The 15,778-nt window shown below is 38.3% G+C and overlaps 1 protein-coding gene across 4 annotated transcripts in view; it reads right to left on the bottom strand.

Annotated features, from left to right (window-relative positions):
• Positions 1–10,191: 10,191 nt before the first annotated feature.
• The window catches only part of PRKAG2 (protein kinase AMP-activated non-catalytic subunit gamma 2), a 461,370-nt gene continuing 455,783 nt past the window's right edge, over positions 10,192–15,778 (bottom strand). For all 4 annotated transcript variants that reach the window (XM_021009627.2, XM_021009628.2, XM_078152663.1 and 1 more), the window contains 2 exons: positions 15,294–15,387; positions 10,192–11,389 (listed from right to left, as the gene is read on the bottom strand). In XM_021009627.2, coding sequence (XP_020865286.1) covers positions 11,358–11,389; positions 15,294–15,387 — 126 coding nt within the window. In that variant the 3' untranslated portion in view covers positions 10,192–11,357. The remainder of the gene's footprint in view (positions 11,390–15,293; positions 15,388–15,778) is intronic.

Here is a 15,778-nt window from a genome sequence, read left to right as displayed (position 1 = left end):
AGACAGTTTGAACTTAGCTAGCCTGGTCCTTGGATAATGGGAATGCCTGCCATTACTGTGCCCATACTATAAACCTGCCAGAATTTATGTTCTGCGCATATAATTTGGGATTACCTGCTTGCTCTGATGAGGTGTTAGAATCAAACTTGAGTGGAGTCAATGTCTAACTTGATGTAGTGGCTTTTGCCCTTGTAGGTCTGAAAGGAAATTTGCTGTAGCCTAAGTCTCTGGTTCTAGCCTTCCCCACAGTGTCATTCCAAACCTTTTCTTCTGTCTTAAAATCCCCAGTCCTCACCCTGCCCCCTGCAATTTCAGCCGATGAGCTGAAACATCACTAGGACAGCTGAGCAGTACAGAGCCCTGGACCAAGAGTTAAGGAAACCGGAGGTCAAATCCAGCTTCTGTGTCACCAGCTGTATTATCCTAGACAAGTCACTTACCTTCTGCCTGCCTCTGTTTCCTCATCTGTAAAATGTTAACTTTTATTATTGAGGCTTCTTGTCCTTTACTGAGATCAAAATCATTCCTCAACCCTTTTCTCCAAAGTTGCTTTTTTGTTTTTACCCACCCTATCTTCTTTGTCTTCTTTCCATCTTCTTTAACTGTCCCCTTGAACACATCTCCTTTTAGCTCTTTTGGGACCTGGCTTCATCAAGGGCTTTGCCTGATCAATATCCCTCCTCCTTCCTGTATCTTCACTCTGTCTCCATGATCTCTTTCCCTTCCATGATAGGTATGTTCACATAACTATGACATTTTAAAAACATCCATCCTTGACTCTGCTACTCCCTTAAAACACCGTCCGACATTCCTTCCTTTCACTTCCCAACGTCTTGTGAGAGTACTAGACACTAACATGGCTACGCTGCCTGCACTTCTTTGCTCATTTCTCAACCCTTTGTAATCTAGCTTCTTTCACCTCCATTTTACTGAATCTGCTTTCTTGAAGGTCAAAAATGACTTCTGAGGCACCAACCTTATCCAACAGCCCTTTTCATTCTTTGTTCTCTTTCACCTCTGATAGTATTTGACATTATGGATCAGTACCTCCTGATATCATCTATTCTTTTGGTTTCTGTGACACTGTATTCTCCTGGCTCGCCTTTGATTTCCCTGACTGCTTTCCACCCCTCCCCCTATATCCTCTTCCTCCTCCTGTCCCCTTATTGTGGATACTCCCCGAGGTTATGACCTTAACCTCTCAATTTGTCCCTTCATATCCTCTTTCTTGGTGATCTCATCTGCTCTTATGACTAGTTAATTCCTCTAAATGGCTGATTTCCAAACTGATACCTCTAGTTCTAATTTTCTCCCAAAGCTCCAGGTCTTCATTTCCACCTGTCTCCTGGACATTTCTACCTGACAGTCCCACTGGCACCTCATTCTCAGCTCTTCATCTTTACTCCAAAGTCTGTGTGCCTCTTCTTGACTTTCCTATTTCTGTGGATCATGTCATTTCCCCAGTTGCCCAGGCTTAAAACTCCAGAATCATTTTTGACTCTTACTTCATTCCTCACATCCAGCCATCAAACCTTGTCAATTCTTTGCCTGAAATGTTTCTTAAATCTCTTCCTTTTCTCTATTGCCATTGCCGCAATAGGGTTGGTTTTTGTTTTTGTTTTTGTTTTTTGGCAAAGATACTGGAGTAGTTTGCCATTTCCTTCTCCAGCTCATTTTACAGATGAGGAAAGTGAAGCAAACAGGGTTAAGTGACTTGTCCAGGGTCACACAGCTAGTAAGTGTCTGAATCCAGATTTGAACTCAGGTCTTCCTGACTCCAGGCCCAGCACTCTGTCCATAGAGCCACCTAGCCGCCTAAACTATTACAATACCTCCTAACAAACCTTTCTAGATCTATGCAGTACTGCCAGATTAATTTTCCTAATGCATAATTTTATCCTATTACCCTTTTATTTAAAAGCATTTAATATTTTCCATTTGTCTGCTGAATAAGGTCCAAATGCTAACAGGCTGGCTTTTGAAGTTGTCCATAATTTGGCTCCAACTGATTTTTGTAGTCTTCTCTTTCCTAACTTTCCTACACATAGGCTCTATCTCAGCAAAGCTAAACTATTTACCACACACCAAACACAGCCTGTGCTTTCCCACCTACTTCTCTTTGCTCACGTCCTTACCTTCACCTGGTATGTTGTCCTTACTCCTATTTCTGCCTGTTGAAATCTACCCATCCTTCCAATCCTAGTTCAAAATCATATCATCTTTGAAGGCTTCTCTGATCTTATTAGTCAGAAATGATTTTTTCCTCCTCAGTATTTTAGTATCATATGCATGTAACAAGCTTTATTTTGAATTATAATTATTTGTGCACTTGACCTATTTCCCTACTAGCTTATAGACTCCTTAAGGACAGGGGCCATGTCTTGGTGCTCCTGTTTACCTTCCCTCCACATATCTAGTCTTATGCATTTTATATTTTGGTCCAGTCCTATGATTTCCTGGTATAGAATTCCTGGTGAGGAAATCTACCCATGTAGATGAGCATTTGTTCCATTTCAGAGAATTGCCTCAGGATAATTAAGGGACTTAGAAACACAGTCAATGTGTGTGGGAGAAAGGACTTAAACCCAAGACTTCCTGATTCTGAGGCTATCACTCTGTCCACTATGCCCAATGCCTTTCGCCTTGCCGCCTTGTATGCAGGACTTAGGTATAGGCCCCTTTCAATTCTAAATACATGAGTTAAAAAGAATCTTAGAAGTCATCCTGTCTATCCTTCTCATTTTACAGATGAGGAAACTGAGGTCTAGAGATGTGAAGTTACTTGTCCAAGGTCACACAAAGTGATAGTGCTAATTTTATTTTTGAATGAATTATACCCATGGAGATGAGCAGAGCTCACATTTTAAAATAATGACTCAATTGAAAGCAAGCTGCAGCTTTGGCAGCAATCTCAGTAGCAGGAGGAAACAGTTATTGAGGGAACAATTGTCTAGAACAGCATCTCATTATCTTATCCAAAGTCTGTTCCCTAGTAACTAAGACTATACTTTTATTACCACAGTTGGAAGAAAGCAATGTCCTTTTTCCCAAGCCTGTTGCAAATCCTAGGAGAAAGTATATCCTGCACCCATTTCAAAAATAATACTTGGAAACCCCTACACACCCTCCTTCTAAAAAACAGACTGGACACCTAATTTACAGGACAATAAATAGAATTTCCAGGTGCTCTGTCTTATAATGTACCCGTTACCCCTCATTAAAAGAATGTTTCAATGTATGATGTATTTACTTTGAATGAACCTCAACTATGTGATTCTTGAAGATATGGGTCTGTCCCTGACTTGGTGTAATGCATCCGCAGAATAAGAATTTGAAGAATAGTGAAATGAACAACTTGCCTTTCAAGGTGTTAAAAAGTAATAATTTACCTGCCGGTCAGACATAAGACCTGGGCTTGAGTCCTAGTTATGACACCTACAGCTGTGTGACCCTGGCTAAGTGATGGGCCCTCTTCTGAGGCTGTTTGCCCATCTGCAGAACAGGAATTATAACACTCCTTAACTCACAGGGTTGTTGTATAGGCAAACACTTTTTAAACGTTTAGAAGTTTATATAAATGTGGATTAGTATTGCATGGTTCTAGAAAAGGAAGAAATGGTCTCTACCACATGAAAGTCTCGAGTCCTAACTCTCCTTTAGCCAGTTATTAATTACTATCTCAGGCCTATTTAACGAACATTTTTTTGGAAGGTGAGGTTAGGTTGATTGGGAAACTTGTGTTATCCTGCTCTCCAAATACTACATTCAGACCCAACTATGTTTCTTCCTTTGTTTTTTTCTTGATCTTTATTGCCAGAATTTATATTTCTATTGAAGTTGTTGGAAGAAGAGAGTGGAGAGGCACAATTTGGATTGATGCAGTAGTTCATACTTCCTCCTTCTTAAACTTGCTCAAAGAATAAGTAGGTTCTTGAGGAGAATCTGGTGGGATCAGGTGACCCCTTCAACATGAGGCCATCCCTGGTCCCGTCAGCTGTCCACACCCTCCCTCCCAAAATACCTTGTATTTATATTGTATATATATCCTATATTCTTTTATATGTACATCCTTGATAGAAAGTAAGCTTCCTGAGGGCAAGAACTATTTTATTTTCATCTTTTTTCCCCAATGCCATTGCAATTGGTCCATTTTAGAGAATTGCCTGGGTACAGTTAAGGGACTTATCCAGGAAAACACAATCTGTGTGTGTGGAGAAAGGACTTAAACCCAAGACTTCCAAATTCTGAGGCTCTCTGTCCATCTGGCACGTATCTGGAGGCTAATGAATGCTTATTCATTGACTGGAGCACTCACCTCTATTTGGCCCAAATTGGTAGTCTTTTTTTTGGTCTTTACCAAATTGGTAAAGAATAACAGAGAAGTGGTGCCATGGACCCCAGTCAGTGAAACTGCTGAAACCTTTGCAGCCCACCAGAACACTCTTTTTGTCTTGAGCACCTCAGAAACTTTCCCCTTTCTACCTTTGGCTCCCCTCTTCTTCATGCTTCTGATGAGAATGTATCTCCATAGCTAATGTGTTTCTTATGATGCTATCCTTAAAGCAGACATCTAGGAGGGTTAGGAAGAAAAAAAGGACAGAAAGGAGAATAAAACCAAAGGGAAGTGCATACATGCTAATATTTTCCTAGAAAACCTAGAGGACTATAAATGAATTATGCCATTTGGAATCTTCCACTCTTTGTTGGTGCTTTGGGGTTCTATTTATGCCTTCATGTCTTCCTGGCTTCCAAACACAACCCCATTTTTTTTAACTTTTTCACCTGACATGGGGGTGGTATTCATTCCCCTTCCCTTCCTCAGGAAGGTGGAGCAGAATTGGCAGATATGCATCCCATCCCACTGTACTTCTAATCTGGCCCCAGACTTTGATAAGGAGTCTCAGGAACTTAACAGACCCCAAATCTCCTTGAGCTTAATTGTAAAGGCCTTCTTCCCCCACACAAAAAGGTTACTTACATGTGTTATGTGTTATGATTTCTGAGTCTATGATTTTCTTTCTTACCATGACTATACACAGTTAATCTGTGTAGGTGGCATGTCTCAGACTTCTTATGTTAGAGGCTCAGGGTTGTAATTAGGAATTCTGGAAGTTGGGGCAAGTTCAGGTAAGGGAGTTGGAAGAGGTGGTGGTGGTAGACTCTAAAATATAACTAACTACTGTGTGTGGTTGAGACAGGGGTATGCTGGTAAATGTTTAACTACTGGCTATCAAAAAAAAGTACACATGACATACTTTTAAGTTTAATTTGCATTATTAACATCTTTCCCATCACTTTAAGTCTAGAAATCAACAAAACAATACATCAAGTCCTGATTTGTAGCATTTGCCAATTCCCAAGCTACAAATGTTCATACTGAAAATTTAACAATTGACTGTTTAGAGCTGGTTTGAACTGGTTCCAGCATACCCCTGGGTTGAGGTAGATTGGTAGAACCATGATCTAGTAGTTCACAAATGAAAGCAACAAGATCTGGATTAGATAGAACAAATATTAAAGGAAAAGAGGTGTTTGCTAGGTGATGGTGCCAGAGGATCTGAAAATGTCATAGGGGAGAAGCAAGGAATATGTCAGCTTTTCCTCTTTACCTAGGCTATCAGGGGTGTGTGAGAAAAGGAGCAATTAGCATTGGATCAATCAATCAAGAATCATTTGAAAATCAGCTATTGGGTGTTTTAAACACATAGCCAGGCCCTGTACTTCTTGCTGGGGATAAAAGGCATAAAATGAAATAGTTCCTGTCCTCAAGGACTTTACATTATACTGGAAAGGACAACACGTACACAGATAGTAAACACAAAATAAATACACAATCAATACAAGGTCATCCGGGAGGGTAAGAGGAACAAGCTGAGTTTTGAAAAAGGGTAGGGATTCTGAGAGGGTGGAGGTAAGGAAAGAGCACATTCTATTCAGTCGACAGTCTGTGCAAAAGCACCAAGTTGGACGATGGCATAGATTTTCGATGTAGAACATCTTGGGAAGTTAAGCAGAAGAGAAATCTCCAAATAGAGGAGTGCCTAGAACTTTCTGAGTGAGGGGGTGATACAGTATGCATGGCCTGTGCTGTATGGAGGATAGATTGGAAACTGAAGCATGGAGACCAGAAGTGATTATAGTAGCTCAGGGGAGAGGTGAGGAGGGTCTGAGCTATGGGGGTTGTGGTGTGAGTGGAGACAAGGGGACAAATGTGAGGCCTTGTGGAGCTAGCATGGACAAAGGGGCAGCGCTACAAAATGGGCTATCTTTAGGAGAAAGCAAAGTTTCATTGAGCACCAGAATATGGAAGGAATGAAGAAGGATCATGGATTCTAGGGTCACAGATTCAAAGGCTGAAGGGATTGTAGAGGTTACCTAGCCTAATCCTCTTGCTATATAAATGAAGAAAGCAAGTTTATTTACTTAAGATAGTAAGTGAATTCAGATTCTCTGACCCTAAATCCAGTCATCTTTCCATTGCACCGATACACGGGGTGTTGGGGAAACAGTAGGACTTAGGGCAGAATAGTAATGAGTTTGCTATTAGGGCCATGGGGAGAAAGGTGGCACCTTCTGGTGTGGCCAGTATAGGCCCTCTCTGTGATCTCTGAACTTAGGCATTCCGCATCAGGTGAATGTAGTAGGGGTGGTGGAGTCCTATCAGTGACGAGCAGTGGAGGGAGATGACAGCTCTGCGACAGGGATCCAGCAATCCAGCAGCTAGTGCTGGGGCAGGAAGTGTATCCCTAGTTGGTTCTGGCTCTGATAAGGCCTGGTAAATTTTTCATTGAATGTATCATTCTGGTATAGTCTCTGAGATTTCCATGTTTGTTTGTTTGTTTTTTATACCTCTAATTTCAGGTGAAAAGCTTCCTGGGAAAGTAGTTCTGTGTAGCTGGTACCAATTCACTAGGAAGTTCTGACTTTCATCATCATCACATTACCTCGAATACTCCTTTCTTTGGCAATGTTTAGCATTCACAGTGGGAACCTAAGGAGAAATCTGAGGGATTCTTGAAAAATGTTACCTTTTGAGAGAAAGTGAAAAGTATTTTGGATAGGAAATGGACCTAGACTTTGTAAAATAACATTAGGCAGTAGCCAGGTGATGCCCACTAGAAGAATACACTTCATTTAATATGTGACCGGTATATGACTTTTACCTACAAAAATGTTCTAAGTGGAGGTTATAAGTATCCAAGGCTGATACTCTTCTATGCTTCCTTTTTTTCAGTAGCACCTAGGAAGAATCCTTTTACTAGTTATGTCAGACCTTTTAAAAGCCTTCCGCAGCCCCCTCCTGTTTACTGAGATCATCTCTCTAGGAACCTTGATATCCTCTTTGGGTTCAATTCAATACATTTGTTCACACTTATTAATCCAAACAAGCTTTACCATAATTTCAACTCATTCCACTTTATTAGTGAATATTTGTACAACATAATTTTGGAGCAATTATCACAATAATGGGGCCATCAGAAGAGAAAAAAAAAATTTAATATACTGTTTTGTGCAAGAAAAAAATGACATAACCAAGAAGAGAATATGAACATCCTTTATTAAAGGGAACTATGCTTATCACTTTACTATGCAAAAGAAAAAAAACTTCAAGGGAATTTTAAAAAAGTATACTATGTAGGTAAACAAGTCTACTTTGTTTAAAAATCAGCAAACTGAACTCTTGCAATGTAATCTCGTGTGAAAAAGAACAATCTTTGTGTCTGTTTTATAGTATTCCATGAAGGCAAAAATATTGTAGAGTGGATTTTGTTATCTGTTTTCCAGGTATTTCCCAAAGGATTTGGCTGCAGATGGAACTTTTCTCTTAAGAGCGTGTCCATACTAGAGGGAAAGATTTGTCTCTACATAAAAATGCATAGGGTAGAAATCCTGTGAAAATGCTTAGAGAACAGGAAAGCACATAAGAGGTTATGGCCCTGTGGACTCAAAGAGTTCATCTCTGGCCTGTTCCCACAATGACTCCATTTCCTCTAGTGGCTCTCTGATAGCTTTCTCCCTCCAAGGGGAAGTGAATTTTTTTTGTTGAGTAGTTAGGGTGTAACATCCCCAGAGACTGCCTGCTGATTTTTGTATTGAAAGCCATGGTTCGTATGTGCCCCTATATTGTCATTTCAAGAACATTTGGATTTCATGTGTATTATCAACACTATGCCTAGCTCACTGAAGTTTAACACAACATTAATTCACAGGATTCACAGACTTCTTTAGAAGGAAGGGACATAAGAGGTTATCTAGTACAACTTGTTCATTTTATAGATGAGAAAACTGAGGCCCAGAGAGGTGAAGAGGGAAAATTATTTTGGGAGGTTAGACAGGGTACAAGAAGACATGGGAGTAACCTGATCTTTGTTTAGCATAGATTCCAAGCCTGCTTCTTTATGCTCTGCTGCTAAAGGTGATGGTGAGAACTTTTGTTTTGGACTCAGCATTTCATCTTTCGGGGTAGGTAACAAGAACTTGGATGACCCTCTCTAGAGCCCTGCTTCACTGGGGAACTGCACCACTTGGCTTCCAACTGCTCTCTCTAGGCTTGGCTTTGTGGAGTTGTTAAAAATGTATTTGATATACAGGGAACTTGTTTTGTACAAGACCCTAAACCAGGGGTTTTTAGCCTGGAGTCCATGAACTTGTTTAAAAAAATCTGAATAAGGGGCTGCTAGGTAGCGCAGTGGATAGAGCACTGGCTCTGGAGTCAGTAATCTGCCCTTAGACACATAATACTTACTAGCTCTGTGACCCTGGACAAGTCACTTAACCCCATTGCCTAGCCCCCCCCCAAACAATCTGAATAACTGAATTTCAGTGTAATTGGTTTCCTTTGTAAATTTGTATTATTTTATGCATTTAAAAACACAGTTCTGAGAAGGGGTCCATAGGCTTCATGAGACTGCCAAAAGGATCGATGACACAAAAAAAGGTTTTTGAACTCCTGTCCTAGTCACTTAAGGTGATGATGACAGAATAAAAAATTAAAACCTGGAGGTAACTATTGTTTGTAACATGCAAACATAATTTTAGCCATGCTAAGGACATAGGCCTGCACATAAACCCAAATAATTCAAAACAATCTTGGGGAGGGGGCAGCACAAATATTTACAAACTCATCCATCTTACTTCCAGAGATGCACAACTAAACAAGATGAATAAAATGCCTTGTCCTTACCATTTATGTGGTACACCTTATTACTTTTCTTGGAGAAAAAAGGTAATAGCTATTTGTAACATGGACCTCAATGGGAAAAAAAATGCTTCACTTTAAAAACAATTCTCAATAACTTCTGCAAATCTTCATTATATTTTTACATGAGCCTGATATTCTGTTAACTACAGAGAAACTAAGAGCCCTCTGCTGACTGTGACTTCCACGTGGAAGGTAAGGAAAGTGTCAGTGCTAATAGATTTCTTATTAGATGGCTCAAACTTCGGTGTTCTGATGTGGAGATTTTTCTCTACTTCAGCAGCAATACCAGTTTAGGGGCATGAGGTAGGGGAGAGGGACACTGTAATACTGTCACAGAAGTAAATCTGGATTAAGGCACTGTCCAGGCTTCGAGACTATGTTGTTCAGTGTCAGCTTCCTGGCTTTCTTGCTTCCTCCTCTCAAAAAAAATAAAAATAAAATAAAACAAAGCTAATAAAAAAAACCCCTATAGGAAAGTCAACATTTAAATGATGGACCACACAGCCTCTGCCAGATTGTACAAACAAAAATGTTACTCTTCACAAAGAGTGGCATGGGTATTCTGTGATCTACAAGTAGAGTAAGTGATACAAGTGCTGTTCAACCTAAATAGCTATGATTGTTTTCCAAAGCATTAATGTGTAGGTGTGAGCAAACATGCACACAGACGCATGTGCACAGACAAACACAAACCCTGAGAACAGAGACACAAACAGAAGATTTGCTCTGCTAAGAAAAGAAAACATGGCACCTTATTATGAGAAAATTTTCTTGGCAATTTTAAATTAAACATAATCATGCTTTATAATGGGAAGGTAAAGAAACTATGAATTAAGGAATCAATAAAAGGTTCTTTTGATGGAGGGGAGAACAAAAGGACTAATTCTGCTTTAAATGGAGATAAATATTTGAGTGCAAAAAGGCATGTAGAATCTTATTCAATACATGCAGAAATATGTAATTATTTTTCAAGAACTTCTCTAACAAAATGACATAGTAGGACTTGTTTTAATTTCTTCAATCTGCAAAGGAAAATCTACAATTATATAGTCTCAACATTTTCAGAGCATTTACATTAGGAAATGTTCCTCTCCTTGCAACTGTATGACAATACTGTATATGCCACAATAAAATTTACAAAAAAAAAAAGTTGTATCAGCAGTCATACAAACATCATGATTTTACATTGCAATACACAAGAAAAAAATAGACATTTCTCTGGCACTTCATTTCCTCAATAACTGCTGTCTATTTACAATACAGTACAGAGTAATAAGTTTCAATGCATGCTTTTAGAAACTTTTAACTTGTAAGTCTAATAAAGTCTATTCAGGAAGCTCTATCCTCTTCAGGTCCAAACAAATAACGAGAAATCTGCCATTTTTTTGTATAACAATCAACAGTTTATTAATGGATATGGTGAAGTTTTAACTATCCACCAAAAGATGTGTAAAAAATTGCCATGAAAGTAAAAATAAATAAAGCTGTTTTTAAAATCAGTCTTGTTTTACATCTTAGTCCGGAATGCAACATTTAAACACAAAACTCATTGAAGTTTTAAAGTAAATCTATTTATATTCAAAGTACAGCTTTTATGACAAATCTAATGAAAACTTAAACTGATTTGGTAATAGGTTCAAAGACTCTCACATTCAAACACGGTTTTCTCTTCACACAAATACTTTCTGCAACAGTGATGGGCAACAGTGATGACATATTGCTGTATTCTGACATAAGGCACTAGGTTAGGAATATGCCATACACTCACCTTATGTCACATTTACATGTTCTTAGCTATCAATGAGCTCTTTCGATTGCAAAAAATGATAGAATTTCAGGACACAGTACAATTTAAAGGATGACAGCATATTAAATCTTTCAGAAAAGGCCTGGAAATATATATATATATATATATATATATGCATATTTTTTTTAATACAAGACAATCTTTAAACCTATCAAGCTCTCTTTGTCATGCTTAGTTTAGACATCACTGGGGAAAATAAAGATTCATTACCCATCACTCTACCGCGATCAACATTCTCATAACCATTACTCTCTTCTATTGCGGTCAGTGTTCATGAGGCAAAAACTTGACCCAGAAACTTTGTTCACGTTCTCCTACATTCACTGAAGGCTTCTATGTTCACCGTGGTCATTCTGCTTCACTCTCTTTTTGTTTGGCACCTGTTATACAGGGAAAATGAGTTTTGTGATACTGTATGAACATCTCTGATGACCTGACTGTCTTAAGTAACATATTTATTTATGTCACTTCTAGCCTCTCAGGCACCCAGGCTCAAACCTTGGAGCTCTCTCCATCTCCCTCCTCTCTCTCAACACCCCCCCCCCACCAAATATTCCCCACTGACAACATATGCATTTAAGTTCCCATTACCTTTCACCTGGGATATTTCAAATAGGCTCCAACATGGTTTCTCTGTAAAATTTAGCTTTCTCAAAACATGGCTCTCATCACATCAATCCATGCTCAAAAACTTTCAACAGCTCCCCACTATCACCAAATACTGTACTAACTTTTAAACCCGATCCTCAAGGCCTTCCATGATTTGGGCCCAGACTCCCTTTCCAACTCTATTCTCCACCCATTTTTGTAAAATAAAACTTTGTTTTCTTATGTTTATAATTTTGCTTACATGGTTCTCTCTATTTGGAATGATGTCTCCTTCATGCCCCCACTAACTTCAGCTCCATCCATCTAATTCTCTTTTTTCAGTTCAAATTGTCTTCTCCCTGAAACTTTTTTTGATCCCTCAAATGTTTCCCTCTTTTTAATTACCATAGGACTCTGTATTCTCTTACTGTAATTTCACATCCTATCTGGTATTATAATTATGTATTTAAATTATTTATATGTAACATGTGTATCACACATATGTATAAAATACAGTCCTGATTTTCAGAAAAGTAAAGAGTGGTAACTATAGACCAGTGAACTTGACTTTGGTTCCTGGAAAAATGAAAGAACATAGTACAAAGAGATGGTTTCTGACCATTTAGAAAGGGAAGCAGCTATATATAGGTATAAATATAGGTTCTTCAAGATAACTAATAACTGTCCAAAAAGGACATAAATGAGGCTAGTCTAGCTAGTAGATAAGAATGCCATAGACATAGTAGACCTGTATTTAGGCAAAATATTCAACAAAAACATCTTTGTGAACAAAATGCAGAAATGCGATATAGATAATGTTATAGATTGGTGGATTTAGAAGTGTTTACATGAATGGATCCAATGATTAGTTATTAATAGTTTATTGTCATACTGGTGGGAGGTCTCTAGCAGAATGCCCCAGTGATCTGTCCTTTGCACTGAGATATTCTAGCCTATGAAGATCTTTTCAGATTCTGACTCTGTCGTGCAATGTGCCAGGCATTTTCCTTAGCTTTGTGTCACCTGAAAATTTGGCAAACGTGTTATTTGTGCCTTTATCAAATCACTGATAAAAAAAAATGTTGAACAGCCCAGGGCCAAGGGCAAATCCTTGATGAAATAATGACTGGGTTTAAGAGATAAAATTCTCCAGCTAGGTTAAAAAAAAATCAATTCAGATATAAGATAGAGCAGGCACAGCTACTCAATAGATCATATGGAAAAGATTTGAGGTTTTTAGTAGGTTGCAAGTTCAATACGAGACGCCAGTGCAACATGGTCGTTCAAAAAAGCTAATGCAACCTATGCTGCATAGATCGAAAAGTAGTGTCCAGACCTGGAAGGTGGTGAGGTGGTTGGCAATAGTCCTATTGTACTCATCCCTAATCAAACCACAGCTACACAGCTATAATGTTGTGTTTAGTTAGAGGTTCCACATTCTAGAGAGAAAGGGCAATGAAAAAGTGGAATAAAAACAGAGGATGATGAAGGAATTTATAGAACTTGAGACTGAATCTTACCAGGATCAGAGAAAGAAATGGGTATGTTGGAGAAAAGAAGACTTAGAGTGGGGGAGCATGATGGCTGACAAAGTATTTGAAAAGCTGTTAAGTGGAACAGGGTTTAAAAGTATTTGATTTGGCCCCACGGAGAAGAACTAGGAATAGTGGGGAGCAGCACTGAGGTACATTTTGATTGGATGAAAGGAAAAAAAAAACTTCCAAACAAGTAGAGTTGTCTAAAAGCAGACAGCCTCAGGAGTTAGGAGGTTTCTTACCAATTCAAATGGAGGTGGTTGTATGTTGTGATGGTGCTATTACAATGTGCAACATCTTTTGGCAAAAAGACTTGACTTCTTAAAAGGAGCTTGACAAATAGTTTCTCTTCCCTAGCCGACTGCTGAATATTCTATTTAAAACTGAAAAGAAAACCTGGCTACCATATACGAGCAACTGTATGGCAGAGGGGTAGATTGGAGTATTGTGTATTTTGTCTAGTGAAAAGAGTATGTAATTTACACACAGATCAATTTTATACTTTTCCTTTCAATTTGACAGACCTCAATTGTTTACTATGTGTCAGGGTGCTGTACCTTTGCCACACCAAATACTACCTTATCTCAGCAGAGTACTTGATATTCTTCAAAAAATTTATAGCCATGATTATCATGGGTAAAGCAAAGCAAAAAGACTTTAGTCACTGCTGGTTCATCTGGACAACGCACATCTTATAAGTGGTTCTTACTCTCTGAGTTCATTTCTAAGGAGATTGTTTGGAACATGGAACCCATTTTCCTACAGAAATGTTATACATGATGGTTTTCAGTTAAGCCCACAAAAGCTTAATTAATCCATAATGTACCTGAAGTAAGAATATTAATAATACTATTTTACCTTTACATAAACACTTTTTATAACACTGTTTCTTAGAGAAAAATACCTTCAAGATCCAGCTATTGGCACATGGTTCTCCTTGGTTCTGAGTGCTACCAAATGGGAAGGATGGTAAACAACTCCAGGTGGAAGTCACTAACTTGTTAACTTTCTACCTCTCTGGGTCATTCACTCTCCAGCTGTTATGAACTGGGCAACAAAAAGGCAGCTGCCTTCACTAGGAGTAGGGCTTCAGATTTGGGGCTCCCTTGCCATCCATTTGCACATAAGGGCTGTTTATAAGTAAGAGTCTATTTTTCTTGAGTGAGTTTACTACTGACTTAACAAACGGTAACCGAATCTATAAAAATATACAGAAATCCTTGACTTTTATGAAGTTCTTGTGATGTCATTGTTTTGTTTTACGATTCCAACTAATATGGACATATGATGGTCTTAGAATTATTTTTAGTCTGATACAGGAGTGGAGAAAGTGGAGGATAGAAAGATCTGGTGGTCTCTTGATCTCCAAAATCATTCTCCTGCTTTTAAATTTATGGGAACAAGACAAAACCAATTCTCTTCTAACACTTCCCTTCTACTTATTTGTTACTCCAGAAAATGAGACTGATTCCTGAGATAAGTAATAATTATCTCTAGTCTGGTAGGTACCTTAAATTTTATTATGGAAAAAAATGTTAGTAGACATTCTGATTATATACCAAGCCATTTTTTCTTGTAAAAATAGGGTTGGTTTTCATGTTTTCCAACTAGCATTCCTAAGTGAAATAAAATTGAAGAGATCTAATATTCCATGGCATGGTGAAAATCACTGTGCAGGTAGAGACCTGAGCGCTGACAATTACATCACAAGTATGTGACTTTGGATGGATCATTTCACCTTAGTCTCATCTGTAAAATGGGGACAATGATACTTATACCATGCATGTCACTGGGCTGTTGCAAGGAAAGTGCTTTGTAAACCTGAATTTGCTATATAAAGGTGAGTTATTATTAATGGGAACAAATATGATAGAAATCTTAAAAATATTTTAGGCCACTTGGGAATTCCTGGGTATCAACCTAATACTTGAAAATTAGAATTTTTGTGTAAGTCTTTGTTTTACATCTATATAAAGCATGGAACTCAAAAAAATGAGAAAGGCTGATAAAACTTGGGAATTTGGTCAAAGTAAAGCAACAAATAATAGATGGTGGGATTTATGGGAAAGTTATTTGCTACAACAATATGAGAACACCATGGTTTGCTACATTCAGTCACACCTGTAAACTTAGAAGAAAAGGCAAAAGTCAGCATCTCTACCTGCTGGTGTGAGTACCAGGGCTTGTAGAATGTCTGACAGTGAGATGATACCCACGATACTATCTGCTTCATTTACTACCACCAGCCGATGAACCTGTAAACAAGAAAATAAAAGGTTTGTGGGTGTTGGGGCTTTATTTTTTATTTTAAAACATGTAATAGTGAAAAGAAATTTTTTAGTTCACTGCAGTCTGGTGAACACATTCCCACCAACTCAGAGGAATATAATAACTCACAGAACAAGAAACAGCTTCAGGTCTAAGGGTAATGGTGATTGACTACTTGAATTATTTGTAAGAAAATTATCCAGGAGTATGTAATTGACATTTATATTTGGGATGCCTTGAAACTTCAAAGGAGATACATTATAATTTAATACACAGAACAAAAAAGATATAGTTGTCTTCCTTTGAAGTGCATGTGTTCCTCTATTAATTTCCATGAAATGGTATCTTGCTTCAGCAATATACCCCTTTACATGGGAA

The sequence above is a fragment of the Phascolarctos cinereus genome, unplaced genomic scaffold (genome assembly GCF_003287225.1).
Source record: "Phascolarctos cinereus isolate Bilbo 61053 unplaced genomic scaffold, phaCin_HiC Scaffold_1;HRSCAF=81, whole genome shotgun sequence".
Lineage (NCBI taxonomy): Eukaryota > Metazoa > Chordata > Mammalia > Diprotodontia > Phascolarctidae > Phascolarctos > Phascolarctos cinereus.
Note: the sequence above shows the minus strand (reverse complement) of the source record. Positions and strands in the feature narration are given on the sequence as shown.